This window comes from Chiloscyllium plagiosum, chromosome 34 (assembly GCF_004010195.1).
Source record: "Chiloscyllium plagiosum isolate BGI_BamShark_2017 chromosome 34, ASM401019v2, whole genome shotgun sequence".
In the NCBI taxonomy this organism is placed as follows: Eukaryota; Metazoa; Chordata; class Chondrichthyes; order Orectolobiformes; family Hemiscylliidae; genus Chiloscyllium; species Chiloscyllium plagiosum.
In genome coordinates, this window is record NC_057743.1 from 34465008 (window position 1) to 34479664 (window position 14657).

Genomic DNA, 14657 nt, shown 5'->3' on the forward strand with positions numbered 1-14657 from the left:
CACAGCAGATGTGGAGAGAATGTTTCTCCTGTGGGAGGATCCCAAACTAGAAGGCACAAATATAAAATAATAAACTGGGCTCCTCTACTTAGAGGGGATAGAATTTTTTTTTTAAAATATAGAATCTCTACAGTACAGCTGGAGGCCATTTGGCCTGGGGGTCTATACCGACCCTCCAAACAGCATCCCACCCAGATCCATCCACTGACCGTCCCTCTGTAACGCTGTATTTCCCATCGCCGATCGACTGGAATCAGTCAAACAAAACCTCAAATGCAACACTTTGACAGCTCTCTTCACATAAAAAAGAAATAACTTTGCCAAATAATGAAAAAACATTTATTTCACACATAATCTTGTATTGCTTTTCTTTAAAGTGTAGTGCAAAGATAATGAAAACATTTCACACAAGTATTGCCAACATAAATTACATATAAATAAGCGACAAGTTTCACATATATTAACTGTAAATTAAACTAAACCCACGGTGCTTCACCCACCCTGTTCAAACATGTCATTTTCTTCATACCTGCACATAAAAACAAAACCATTGTACTAGATTCTGTTCAGGTCTGATTATCTAATTGACAAAAAAAAAACTCACGCGCGCGCGCACACACACACACACACACACACCATTTGTGAATTGTAATCTTAGAAAAATAAATCAGGATCAACTATTTTGACGACCGACAAGTTTGTGCATTTGTACCTTTGTTGCAGCCTGCCTTACCACCTTGCACAAACTAACCTGAAACCTAGCTCCCTGTGCCAGCGAGGGATCTCTGAAGCAGATAAATCTACTTTTATTTTCAGTGTGGGGAGGTGGGAGTAGAAATGCTACATTGAAGCTAACCCTGAAGGGACAAGGCAAAGGTTCCAAACGACTGACAGGTAAACATCATAGTCGTGAAACTATATCCAAAAGTACCCACAATTCTTATAGGTTCACTCAAACACATTCTAAATCACTGCACAGTGCACATGTAGTTTCCCAAATATCTGACTGAAAGAGGGATGTAAGTATTGGTTTTCATTTAATAACAGCTTTGCTAAGAGCTAAAAAGATGCTGTACACATTTTCCATGCCTTACAGTGAAGCTTCTTATTAAATTAAACATATGTGCCTTTTTTTTTTAAAGAATTATACTGTAAGTCAGTTCATAAATGACAAAATTAATAGGATTAAACTTCTTAGCTCTTGGAGAAACTTAACCGTGTTTTCCCAAGACCTGAGACAGGTTGGAAATGGGTTGAATTATCACACAAACAGTTTGTGTTTGGATAATCTAATTGTTCCAGTCAAGGTGTCTAGGACAGAAACAGTTACAAACAAGAATGGCATAGCGCAAACATTGCATTTTGTTCAATTATGGAAGGAATTTTTAAAAAGTTCTATTGTATAGAATCCTACTACATGATGTAGATGACTTGAGCCTTGTTGGACAAAGAATATTCTATATGGAGGCCACGGTCAATAACAAAGACAAATGGAGTCAAGGTGCAAAGTTCATTGAAGTCAGAGAACGAAGGCTGGTGAAACCATCATGTGGACATCTGGCACAATATTCTATAGGGTTTGAGTTAACACATCCTCAGACACTCACTGTGGAACAAAAACAATTAAAAACATGGACATTTAGAATTCAACAACTTCAAACCCATTTTAACTATTATTTGGTAATCTACTGAAAAGGTCTGGTTTCAAAACTGACAATAATTTCCTTAGAAACCATGGTGAAAATCGCTGTAAGACCCAAAGTCAAACCCCTTTTACAACTGCATTCTGTACAACAAGAGATTGTTTTGCTGGAAACATACATTTCCTAGATTTACTTTAGCAATTATTTACATGCTAGCTGGTTCATTTATTAACATTCAGTGTAACCCAGTACATGAGGTTTATTTTACATTTACTACAGACGGATGACTGGCTAAAGCAAGAACAAGGGGAAAGTAGGTGGAATTGGCTTTGCTGATGAGTAATGAGATGGGGAGAGAGAGAATCTATTCAGCAGTGCCAAGTATCGCCAATTTAAGCTTTGTTAGAGAGCTACTGCTCCAGGGATGTGGGAGAGAGATTGATGATTCTACCCTCAAAGTTGAGTACTTCCAAGATTTTAGGTCAGGTGACTAAAATAAACTGCTGGCACCTGGGGGGGGGGGGGTCACAGTTCAAATACAGATGGCTCTCCAGCACCTCATGGCGGTGATCGAGAGTTGTGATAGAACAAAGGGGTTGATCTCACTTGATTGGCCACCATTACATCTTCGGAAAACCGATGCAAAATGGGGAGGGGGTTGTCTTACAGACTGCGACCAATATTATGCCAGTTCATCAGGAACACCAATGCCACCCATCTCCCTACCGAACTGTCAGTTGGCAGACTATTTTACTACGACACCATCACAGTCAAATCTGATGATGTCCTCAACTTAGTGCCCCAGACAGGAGTTAGCAGCAGGACAAGCTTTCCTGTGCCCTAGGCTTGGGCGGGGGTGGTAACAAGACCTGTCCCAGTTGACATTATCCTTATTGATTTACCCCCTCCGTACCCAATCATCCATCTCGAGAACTTGGAGGAATCTGTTGAGGTTCGGAAGCACGAGCATGTAAAATAATGACACCATTTGCATGATGGGAATTTTCGGCACACACTCTGTGTGATTATACACACACTGAGGAGCTACCTGATTCAGTGACATTTACCCAAAAGTAGCTTCTAATGCGACACTGGCTTTGCTACAGAAATGGATGAGAACATATCGCCTAAAAGACATAGTAACATGAGAAACCAAAATGGCATGGGCGAAAACCAAAAAAAGGTAAATTACGTTATATTTCATTATTACGTATTGTCCGTGCTACTGAAGAGAAATTTGGGAAGAAAGCATTATTCATTATTTGGGAAGAAAGCATTATTCACAATGCTTATTGGATTCATCCCCAATCCTTACCTTCCCCATAAAATCAGCACACAAGATCCCCTCTTTGCCCTTCTACCTGGCAACAGTACCCTGACCAGAGGTAGACAATCATTTAAGTAAAATACACAGAAATATAATAGAGTAAAAAAAAAATTAAAATGCATAAAAAGACAACAAACTTCACATTTAAAAGATAAAAATTAAATTAAACACACATTATCACCTCTGGTCAGTGGTAACTTCTCATTGACAGTACAAGTTGAGTGATAAAATCCAAGTGCTACAGTAGAATCTCCTGGAGATTATATTTTACCAAAAGTACGAGGTATGCAATCAATTTATGAATTATTTTTGTTGATCAGTACAAAAAGAGGTGGAATAATTAGGTCTATTCAGTTGTTAAGCTCTCTTTGTCATATCTTCTGTGCACTGCTGTTGTCTACCTTGGTTAATTAAGGTACTCAGGAAGGAGTTGATATGTCGTATAATCAGTTATGCTACATAGCCTTGAAGATAACAGAGTGAGGTTTTAAACAAAAAGTCATTAAAAGTGGAGTTGTGGAGGAGAGGGGCTCAAAGAGAGTGGTCAGTGTCCATTGCTGGGCCATTACGGCCAAGGTTGGGCTGTCATATATTTTCACTGGAATTAAAGCACTGTGCATCATGCCGTGGAAATACCGATGAAAAACGTGAGATAAAATTCCAGAAATAACAACAGTTTGCACTTTCCTGGTGGTGATGTGTTGAGTTATGGAGAGATTCTGTCGTTTGCCAAATTTTCCAACACACCGGCAGCGTTGCTCTCTGTGCCGACTCTTACGATAGAGATAGGGCATTCAAACAAAAAAACACAATTCCCCCCCCCCCACCTGAACATTGGAGGTTTCAGACCTGACTCCTCCTCGGCCTCAAATGACACCTTTCAGGTTGTGTGACCAGACCATTGCAGGTGGGCAGTTGCACTGTATCATTCAATCGGACGCTGCCTGTTTTTGGCAAATTTCAGATTTGTTCACAGAACGCTCACCACTTCAGGTGCAATCCAGCCCGTTTTTTTTTGTTCTTGTCGAGCAGGAGGAACAGCACCCAGAGCTTCCTCGTCACAAATCCAGGGGCAGCAAACTTTGGCTGCTTCCAAAAGGACCGTGTTCATCACGAGGTAAGGCCTGGCGGGGACTCTGGCATTAGAGGCTGGTCGAAGAGACAGAGAGCGTGGGAGAAGACGGAGGGGGGAAGTTCAGTAGTTCCAGCACAGCGACGCCCACACTGCTTCGTCGTGTGAACATGCATGAAGCTGCCACCCACTTGTTGGTGCGAGGGTTGTATTTTTCAATGGAATTAAGGCTGGAGCTCCCGTCATTGCCTCCAACTGCATAAAGCCACCCGTCCATTGCTACAAGGTCGTGCGTGCTCCTGAAGAGGAAAACAGCAGAAGTGAAAAAGAGATACTGCCACTCTGAAAGCCACTTCGAACTCTCATCGTCTGAAGGAGCTTCCTACGTTCACCCCTGAAAGAGCTTGCTTATTAGCATAGAGGCAGAGGAAACACTGCTAATATTAATGACGTTTATGGAGAGTCCAAAGATGAGCTCAAACGTTACTCCTAACACTGAGTCACATGAATGCTCCAACACACAAGAACACCCTGACCCATGACAGCACATCACCAACCCGCACACATATTCAGTGGGAACACTGCTTTACTACATAACCACATGAGTACCAAGATGCTAGATACCTGCAAAGGATGTGACTTGTACGTGTGGATTGTGTCAAAAATCCACAAGGGTGGAAACAATGGCATGCACTGCTGCCTCACAGCGCCAGGGACCCAGGTTTGATCCTAGCCTCGGGCGACAGTCTGTGTGGAGTTTGCACATTCTCCCCGTGTCTGAGTGGGTTTCCTCTGGGTGCTCCGGTTTCCTCCCACAGTCCAAAGATGTCCAGGTTAGGGTGGGTTGGCCATTCTAAATTGCCCATAGTGTCCAGCAATGTACAGGTGAGATGGATTAGTCATGGTAAATAAAGGGTTACAGGGATAGGGTGTGGGTCTGGTTGGGATGCTCTTTGGAGGGACGGTGCAGACCGAAATGGGCTGAATGGCCTCCACCTGCACTGCAGGAGTTCTATAACCATTTTCCTTTATTTATTCATGGGATGAGAGTGTTGCATGTGTAGCCCACCCCTAATTGCCCTTGAAGTGCCCTCTGAACTAGCTGAGCAAACCAGAGTCAACCACCCTGCTGTGGGCCAGACCAGGTAAAGACCAATATTCTCTCCACGCTACACAGCCAGAGGCCATTCCAAGCATAGACTTCCAGTTTCAGAAGTCATGGCTCTGCACTGCTCCGGAGGTCTGTCCACCTGAAAAAAACCCACAGTTCCAAGGAACGTTGGTGAGGATGTCAATTTCCATCCCCAAAACAGGACATGAGTGAGCCAGGTGGAATTGTTTTCTTCACAACAACCGATGATGGCTCTCAGGGGTTGGGATGCCTTGAAGATGGGATGTGAGGGGTCTCTAACATTAATTTCTTCTAAAATTCACTCGTGGGATGTGGGCTTCCTGAGTTGGGTCAGCATTACAGGTATTGCCCGCTTTTCAAAATTTCGCTTTACACACTTCGCTTTTACAAAAGACCTACATTAGTACCTGTTCTCACTAAACAAAAGAAATCCAAAGAGGATGTTCGCTTTTACGAAGAAAGGCGAAATTTTTCCCACATAAATTCATGCTTTTTCACTTGATGCCACTTTGGCTTACGAAAGGTTTCATGGGAACACTCTACTTTCGGATGGCGGGGAGGGGGTACCCTGTATTACTTGTCCCTAGTTGCCCATGAGATGGTGGTGAGTTGCTTCCCAGTGAGTGGCTGTTCCACTTGTTGAATGGCTAAAGGACTGCTGGACCCCAATTTAGAGTCACTGATAATATAACTGTGTGGAGTTTGCACATTGTCCCAGTGTCTGCGTGGATTTCCTCCGGGTGCTCCAGTTTCCTCCCACAATCCAAAGATGTGCAGGTCAGGTGAACTGACCACGCTAAATTGTCCATAGTGTTAGGTGCATTAGTCAGAGGGAAATGGGTCTGGGGTGGGTTACTCTTCGGAGGGTCGGTGTGGACTGGTTGGACTGTAGGGAATCTGATCATAACCAGAGATGACACAAGCAAAAATGTTGTGAAGACAATGAACGATCATGATCTGGAATGCAAGGGCGAAAGGGGCAACAGAAGCTGATTTAATATTTGATTGACACGGGGGTGGGGTGGGTGCGGGGGTTAAAAGAAGCACCATGCATGCTCAAATTGTGATCCTTAATAACCCAGGTGAACTTTAACCCTATCATCTATTTTACAGACCCAAACATCTGTGGGTCATACAGCACAGAAACCGACCTTCAGTCCAATCAGTCCAAGTGCCGACCAAAACCCAAACTGAAGTAATCTCCCACCAGCCTGCTCCTGGCCCATATCCCTCCAACCATTTCCTATTTGTGCACTTATCCAGATGTCTTTTAAAAGTTGAGTGTACCCTCATCCACCACTTCCTCTGGCAGTTAATCTCACTAACAAACCATTCTCTGTGTTAAAAAAAATTGCCTCTGATGTCTTTTTAAAAAAATCTTTCTCCTCTCACCTTAAAAATAGACCCCCTAGACTTGACATCCCCCACCTTGGGGAACAAACATATTCATCTTATCTATATCCCTCATGATTTTATAAAAAAAAACTATAAAGGTCACTCCTCAACCTCCTAAGCTCCAGTGAAAAAAGTCCCAGCCTCTCCTTATATCTCAAACCCTCCATTCCCAGCAACATTCTGGTAAATCTTTTCTGAACCCTCTCTAGCTCAACAACATCCTTCCTATAACAGGGAGACCAGAACTGCACACAGTAGTCCAGAAGAGACCTCACCAATGACCTCAACATGGCGTCCCAGCTCCTATACTCAAATCTTCAACGTGGGTCTTGAGTTTTCTCCTACTCTTGAACACTGGGAGAAATACTTTGCGGGGTCAGGCCACATACAGAGTATTTAATTGTCAATGACAGCTGTAGACCATACGCTTTGGTTCAAAAGGAGTTGGGTGCTACCCTTTAGACCAAACTAACCATGATTTTCCCCAGCAGATTCCTAACTGCTAATGAAGAGCAAAATTGATAATGACCAGTCAGTCAGTAAAATCGTGATTGGAGTAAGGATTCGGTGGATCACTCACTCAGGAAGATAATTTGTCAATCTTAGCCCCCAGGTAACTGGAACAAGGAATAGTCTTTCTTGGGCATCACACCATCAATGTAAGAGAATGGTTTAGAGGTGGGGAACCTTATCATGTTGGAAGGACGTATCACGTTAGTTGTAATCTAATAAGGCCACATCCAAGAAAATTCAATTATATATTCTTTACATTATTTTGTAAAAATCTAACTACTATGTACTAACTAACTAAGATAACTAAATCATGAGCATAGCAGGTGTAGAAATAGCCCTTATGACTTACCAATTTTTTAATTGCGGCGGTCAGTCTGTGAGGATTATTTTGTTGAATTTTCTTTACTCTCTGGTATTTTAAATACATTCATTTTAAGATTAAAATAAAAATAATAAAAGGACGAAGAAAAAAATACTAATAAAAAATAAAAGATTTGTTCTTCAAAATTTGGATTCATTCAAAAGGCCACACACAATAGCCTGGAAGGCCGCGTGTTCCCCACCCCTGGTCGTCTTTTTACACCTCGTTGTGTGGCTGCAGAATATTGTAGAGTAGTTCATAGGTGAATGAAGTACTTTCGAAGTGCAGTGACTGTTGTAACATAGGGAAATGTGGCTGTCAATTTATACATAGGCTCCTACAAGCAGCAATTAAATAAACCATCTGGTCAAGCCGCTTTGGTTGTAGCGTAAATGTGAGGCAGGGCAAGAGGAGTATTCATCTGCCTTTTGTCAAACTGTTCCATGTAATCTATTCCCTTCACAAGATGGGTCTCAGTTTGTTGTCACCTCATCTGAAAAACAATGGTGCAGCACTCCCACAGTTAGCACTGAGGTGTCAGCTAGGATTACTTGATCTGGCACCTCTGACAGAGTGGCACTCCCACAATTAACACAGAGGCGTTGGCTGGGATTACTTGCTCTGGTTTCCAAGGCAGGTTTGCAATCTCAGAAGTCACATGACACCAGGTTAGAGCCTAACAGGTTTATTTGCAATTACAAGCATTCAAAGCGCTGCTCCTTCCGTCAGGTGATCTCAAATAAACCTGTTGGACTATAAACTGGTGCCACATGGCTTCCGACTCGGAGCACCCCAGTCCAAATGGAGCACCTCCACATCTTGGTTTTCAACCTGTTATGTTCTGACCCAGATGCACCTGTATCCAAATACTACACCTTGGCTCAATGTAGCAACCAAACAGCAGTTAGACAGATTGCAATGAAACCCCACAGGACAGGCTGATGAGAGTTTGGATAAAGTCCTTTTAACAAAGTGAGCTCTAGTTCGGACAGTCTCCCACTGCAGATATAGTCACAGAATTCCTCATATTTCGGTGGTGCTCATAAATGGGGGGACGGTGGGATTCTGCAATGTTGTGTCCAGTGTTTGTCCATGTCAGCACTTTGCAGTGTTTTAGCTGGTGTGGTGCTACCTTAAGGTCCCTAACACTGAGTGTCCCTGTGTGACAAACAAGGGAACTAGGTGGGGCCTTAACATCGCGTCCAGGGTTCGGGCAGGGAACAGGAGGTAAACACTGGGGGAGATGATGAAAAGGCAGGGCTTCACTCGAGGGAAAGACAAAGAGAACTCAAAAACTTTCTTTTTTCCCCAGCAGCAACTGGGTCTCAGAGGGGCAGTCCATTAGGGCCACGTCCACCCGCAGGCAGAAAAATAAACAAGGATTTAAAGGAGTCTCCAAGCTGTTAGAAATGAGTCAAATACCAAGGCATTGCTGACTGTGAGCTTGCAACTCCAAAATCTGTTCGATGGACCCCACTGGGGGTCACAGTAGATTTTGATTGATATCAAAATCTGCAGTAGATTTTGATTGATATCAAACGTGTCAGCAGCCTTCATTTCCAATGGCTTTAACTGGTTCACCTGCCTCTCCTCCACCTTAGTTTACTGTATCCGGTACTCCCGATGTGGTCTTCAGGGAGACCAAATATAAACTAAGGGCACGTTTCACCAGCAGGAGCTGACCGGACCTCCCAATCACCATCCATTTTAATTCCCCTTCCCACTCCCTTTCCAACATGACCATTCTTGGCCTCCTCCATTGCCAAAATGAACCAAATCGCAAATTGGAAGAATAGCACCTCATCTTCCACATGGGCAGCCTACTGCCTGGAGGACTCAACACGGAGTTCTCCAATTTCAAATAACCTCCCTTCCCATCCCCCAATTCCCTTCCCAGCCCCTCTCCCTCTCTTCCAATCCTCTGACTGACCCTTCCTTCCAGCTACCAAGTGGATTCATTCCTCCCATCGATCATCCAGGTCATACCCTCTACCTGTGTTCACCTATCCCCACCTCATCACCCTGCCCCCAGCCCAGTCCTGAAGAAGGGTTACACCTGAAAGATTGACTTGTCCACCTCCTGATGCTGACTGGCTTGCTGTGTTCTTCCAGTGACCTGCTATCAGCCTTCCTTACAACAATTGTTACTTCAATACATTTGGGACACTAACCCTAACATTTGCTGCCTGTACAGTACAGGGGAGGAAGTGAGGACGGCAGATGCTGGAGATCAGAGTCAAAAAGTACGGTGCTGGAAAAGCACAGCCGGTCAGGCAGCATCCGAGGAGCAGGAGAGTCAACATTTCAAGCATAATCTCTTTCAGGCATGTCAGGGGCATAAATGTCACACACAACACAGGCAGCACTTGCCAGTACAGGCAGCGCAGGAGGAGCAAATGCTTTGCAATTCACAGCTACAAGGCTGCAATGAATCTGTCATGTTAGTTCAGCGCAAGAATTTAGGCCAACACAATAGATCTGCCCCCTTAATCTAAGTATATACAGACGCCAAGTCCATATCAGCCATCTCCCAGATTGTATCTTGTTCCAGGTTTTCGTGTTTTTGTCAGCTGACAAAGTTTGTTGAGGCAGAATCAACGTTATATTTCAGCGATTGGAGGCTACGTGCTGGAATAATGTCGACTCATACAAGTTCCAACAAAAACTCTAATAGTTTCATTAAAGATTTTGTTTGTTCCATTTTTAAATATTTTTTTCTCACACACTTCAGATCTTTTCCAAATGTTGCAAGATCTTAGGGGGTCTGGCAGCTTTCCTGGTTGTTTATGATAAACGCTGACAATGTTGGCTCCCTGCCCTGCCTGACAGACTGAGACCAGTAGATGTGGGAGCAGCAGCAGGCCATTCAGCCCATTGAGTGTGCTCTGCCATTCAATGGCTGATCTGAACTTCACAACTGAATTCTCCCTATAACCTTCAATTCTCTTACTGATCCACAGCCTTGAACAAACCTAATGACACAGCCACGACAGCTCTCAGTGGTAAAGGATTCACTATCCTGAAGTGAAGAGATTCCTCCTCCCTTATTCTGAGATTATGCCTTCTGGTTATAGACTCTCCCACAAGAGGATACAACTTTTCCACCTCGACGCCACCCAGTTTCTTAAGAATCTTGCATGGTTCATACAACACCAATAAGCGCAGGCCCAATCCACTCAGGCTCTCCTGATAAGGCAGCCCCTCCTTACCCAGAAGCCACTGGATTGCCTTTCTCACTGTAATATTGGATTAGCCTAGCCACAGTTACCACAAGTCACTTGTCACAGATGTTTGGAGACACGTCAGATAGAAGAGAGATTAAGTGATTTGTTTGAAGCATTCACAATCAGCTTTGCTAGATTAAGTTAAGGAACCACTGCTCCCAAGGCCGAAGAACTACTACCCTGAGATATTCAGAGAGAGTGTTGCATGGCATAGAAACAGATTAGATATCCTAAATGAATCTAGTCTCATTTGTCAGTACTTGGCCCATATCTCTCTAAACTCTTCCTATTCATGTACCCATCCTGATGCCTTTTAAATGCTATAGTTGTACCAGCCTCTACGACTTCCTCTGGCAGCTCATTCCATCCTGTGTGTGAAAAAGTTGTCCTTCAGTCCCTTTTATATCTTTTCTCTCTCACTTTAAGACCTCTAGTTTTGAAATCCCCTAAACGACTGCCTAAAGAATCAGAAGGATCAGAAGGGGAAAAAAATAAGTCTTCATCCCCGTCCCATTTCCCCGAGGCTGAACCAAGTTGTTTATAATCTTGGAAGCCTATTTGCCGTGATTCTGACCAAATACCTTCTCTGTCACCAAGTCCAATTCCCTGTCATCCTGGGAAGTGAGATTCGGTTGGATAACTCAGACAGTATACGCTGAATGGGTCTAATTATGCGCAATAACTCACTGCTTCAGCTCACCTGGCGGTCAAACCCCCACCTCGATTCGTGATAGTTCTGTACTCAACTATTCATGGCTGCAATCCCATTTTCCTTCCCCAACAAAACTCAAACTCATCCAAAACTCTGACGTTTGTATTCTAACCCCTGTTTCTGCACCATCCCAGCATTCTCTGACAAGTTGGATTGGCTGCTCGATATGACATGGTACCTTCCCCACCCCGCTCTCCCCTCACCCCCACCCCCGCCGCGTACAGTCTGATCAGGAGCTCACCATGTGGTAACTAATGGCTCACATTCCACATTCCTGGAATTCTCCCTCCATCACTGCACTGCTCAATTGTTCCTTTCCCCTCTGTCAGCAATTTGCCTTTCCCTTTTTCATGGAATCACATGCATTCTCCAGGTACCAGTATGGGCTGGTGATGACATTTGTCAGTGTTCCACCTGACTGAACTGGAGCATGTTAGGACAATTGGCCTTCTCTCTCGCGCTCTCACTCTCTTCCCTTTTGGGGAAAGACTAGATTTCCTTCAGGTACTCCGGTAATGTCAAAAGTTAAGAAGGAACATGGTACGTGTGGAATCTCAAGTATGAGCCCACAATCTCCTCCTCCATCATTATTAATGCCGCCAAATACAAAACTTCCCGGCCACTTTGGCTTGGGCATTTGAAGAACAATGCTGTTTGTTTCAGACTGATGCATTTGTTCCTGAAGTGTATCTTTGTTGGCAATGGAAGAATACGGTGAGATTTGCATTCATATAGCACCACTCTCAATTTAAGGATGTCCACAGGCACTTTCGAACTGTTATCATCGAGATAACATTACCAAACACAAATTGATCACATTGTCTATTTGGGGGAATTCACGTTTGGCCAGGGCACCTGGGAAACTCAAATACTAACAGAAAGTGCTGGAAAAACTCAGCAGGTCTGGCATCATCTGTGCAGAGTTAATGTTTCGAGTCCAGAAGGACTATTATCAGAGTCTAGTGACATGGATACCACGTGAAATAGGTGATGGAGGGTTAAAGGTCACGCCTGATCTGTGGTGTGTCCCTTCTCTTTCTGATTTGTACAGAAGGTGATGGCCTTCTGTACAAAGGTGATGGCCAGAAGGTGTGGCACTATCAGTAGATGACTGATCCATTTAATGTTCTGAGGACCTGGGTTCGAATCCTGCCATGGCAGATGGTGGAATTTGAATTCAATTTAAAAAAGACCTAGAATTAAACAATCTAGCAGCCCATCTGTTTCACTAACACCCTTTAGGGAAGGGAACTGCTGTCCTTACCTGGTCTGGCCTCCATGTGATTTCAGACCCACAGCAATGGGGTTGACTATTCACTGCCCTCTGGGTAATTAGGGATAGATGAAATGTGCTGGCCCAGCTTATGGCATTCACATCCAATAAATGAAGTTTTAAAAAAATAATGTTCTACATTAGAATAAAAATCAATCAACTATGGCAGTAGCAGCCAGAGTTGTTAATATCAGAACGGAAAATAATGAAAATATTTGAAAGCTGAAAAAGGGAGAAAATTAGATTAGATTCCCTACCATGTAGAAACAGGCCCTTCAGCCCAACAAGTCCACACCAACCCTCCGAAGAGTAACCCACCCAGACCCATTTCCTTCTGACTAATGCACCTAACACTATGGGCAATTTAGCATGGCCAATTCACCTGACCTGTACATCTTTGGACTGTGGGAGGAAACTGCAGCACCCGGAGGAAACCCATGCAGACACAGGGAGAATGTGCAAACTCCACACAGACAGTCCCTCAAGGCTGGAATTGAACCTGGGTCCCTGGCGCTGTGAGGCAGCAGTGTTAACTACTGAGCCATCAAACCAAATCCCTGAGATTGTTCCTTGTACTGTGTAGTCTCAGAATTCTGGATATAGGTTTGCTCGCTGAGCTGGAAGGTTCATTTTCAGATGTTTCGTCACCATACTAGGTAACCTCATCAGCGAGCTTCCGGACGATACTTTGTCCTGAGGCTCACTGAAGATGTTGCCTATTAGGGTGACGAAATGCCCTCGGCATTTCGTCACCCTAATAGGCAACATCTTCAGTGAGCCTCAGGACAAAGTATCGTCCGGAAGCTCGCTGATGAGGTTACCTAGTATGGTGACGAAACATCTGAAAATGAACCTTCCAGCTCAGCGAGCAAACCTATTTCCAGAACCTCAAACGGAGCTACAAATCTTCTCAAAACACGCTAGTCTCAGAGTGTAACTTTAACCTTTGCTCTTGTTAGGGATGGGATGAAATTCTCGAGTGTCTCTGTTTCACTTTCAATTTGGTTCTTGGTTCTTCCAATCTCCGCAGGGAAAAATCAGTGATATCTTTTCATTTATTCATGGGATGGAGGGCACCATTGACTGGGCCAGCATTTATTTGCCCATCCCTAATTTCTCCAGAGGTGGATTAGAGCCAATGACATTGTTGAGGGTCATGTGTAGGCCAGACCAGGTAACGACAGCAGATTTCTTTCCCTGAAGTTAGTAAACCAGATGGGCTTTTCCCAAATTCGATTCATTGTCATAATTAGATTCTTAATTCCAGATTTTTATTGAATTCACATTCTATCATCTACCCTGGCAGGATTTGAACCCAGGTCTCCAGAATTTTACCTGAGTCTCTAGATTAACAGTCTAATGATAATAAAACTAGGCCATTGCCTTCCCCCTGTTACAAGTATCAGCTGGTAACGTCAAATGTGTACTGTGCAGATGACAGGAGATAACTGGTGCTGTCAAGGATCATGAGGGGCATGGATAGGGTAAATAGACAAGATCTTTTCCCTGGAGTGGGGGAGTGCAGAACTAGAGGGCATAGTTTTAGGGTGAGAGGAAAAAGATATAAAAAGGACCTAAGGGGCAGCTTTTTCACATAGAAAGTGGTGTGTGCATGGAATGAGCTGCCAGAGGAAGTGGTGGAGGCTGGTACAATGACGGCATTTCAAAGGCATCTGGATGGGAATATGAATACGAAAGGTTTAGAGGGATACGGGCCAAATGTTGCCAAATGGGGCTAGATTAGGTTGGGATATCTGGCCGGCATTGGACGAGTTGGACTGAAGGGTCTGTTTCCATGCTGTACATCTCTATGACTCTATATGGGGAGAAAGCAGGAACAGGTTATTGAGATGGATGACCAGCTACGATCATAATGAGTGGCACAGCAGGATGAAAGGTCTATACCTGCTCCTTTTTTTTTAACGTTTCTATGTTTATTACTACCTCATTCACATGCCTGACTAAACAAAAGGCAAAAGAATTTGAGCAGAAATTCTTTTACACC

The 14657-nt window shown here is 43.8% G+C and overlaps 1 protein-coding gene across 7 annotated transcripts in view; it reads right to left on the reverse strand.

Annotated features, from left to right (window-relative positions):
• Positions 1-325: 325 nt before the first annotated feature.
• The window catches only part of klhl17 (kelch-like family member 17), an 83276-nt gene continuing 68944 nt past the window's right edge, over positions 326-14657 (reverse strand). For all 7 annotated transcript variants that reach the window (XM_043676136.1, XM_043676140.1, XM_043676139.1 and 4 more), the window contains one exon: positions 326-4341. In XM_043676136.1, coding sequence (XP_043532071.1) covers positions 4113-4341 — 229 coding nt within the window. In that variant the 3' untranslated portion in view covers positions 326-4112. The remainder of the gene's footprint in view (positions 4342-14657) is intronic.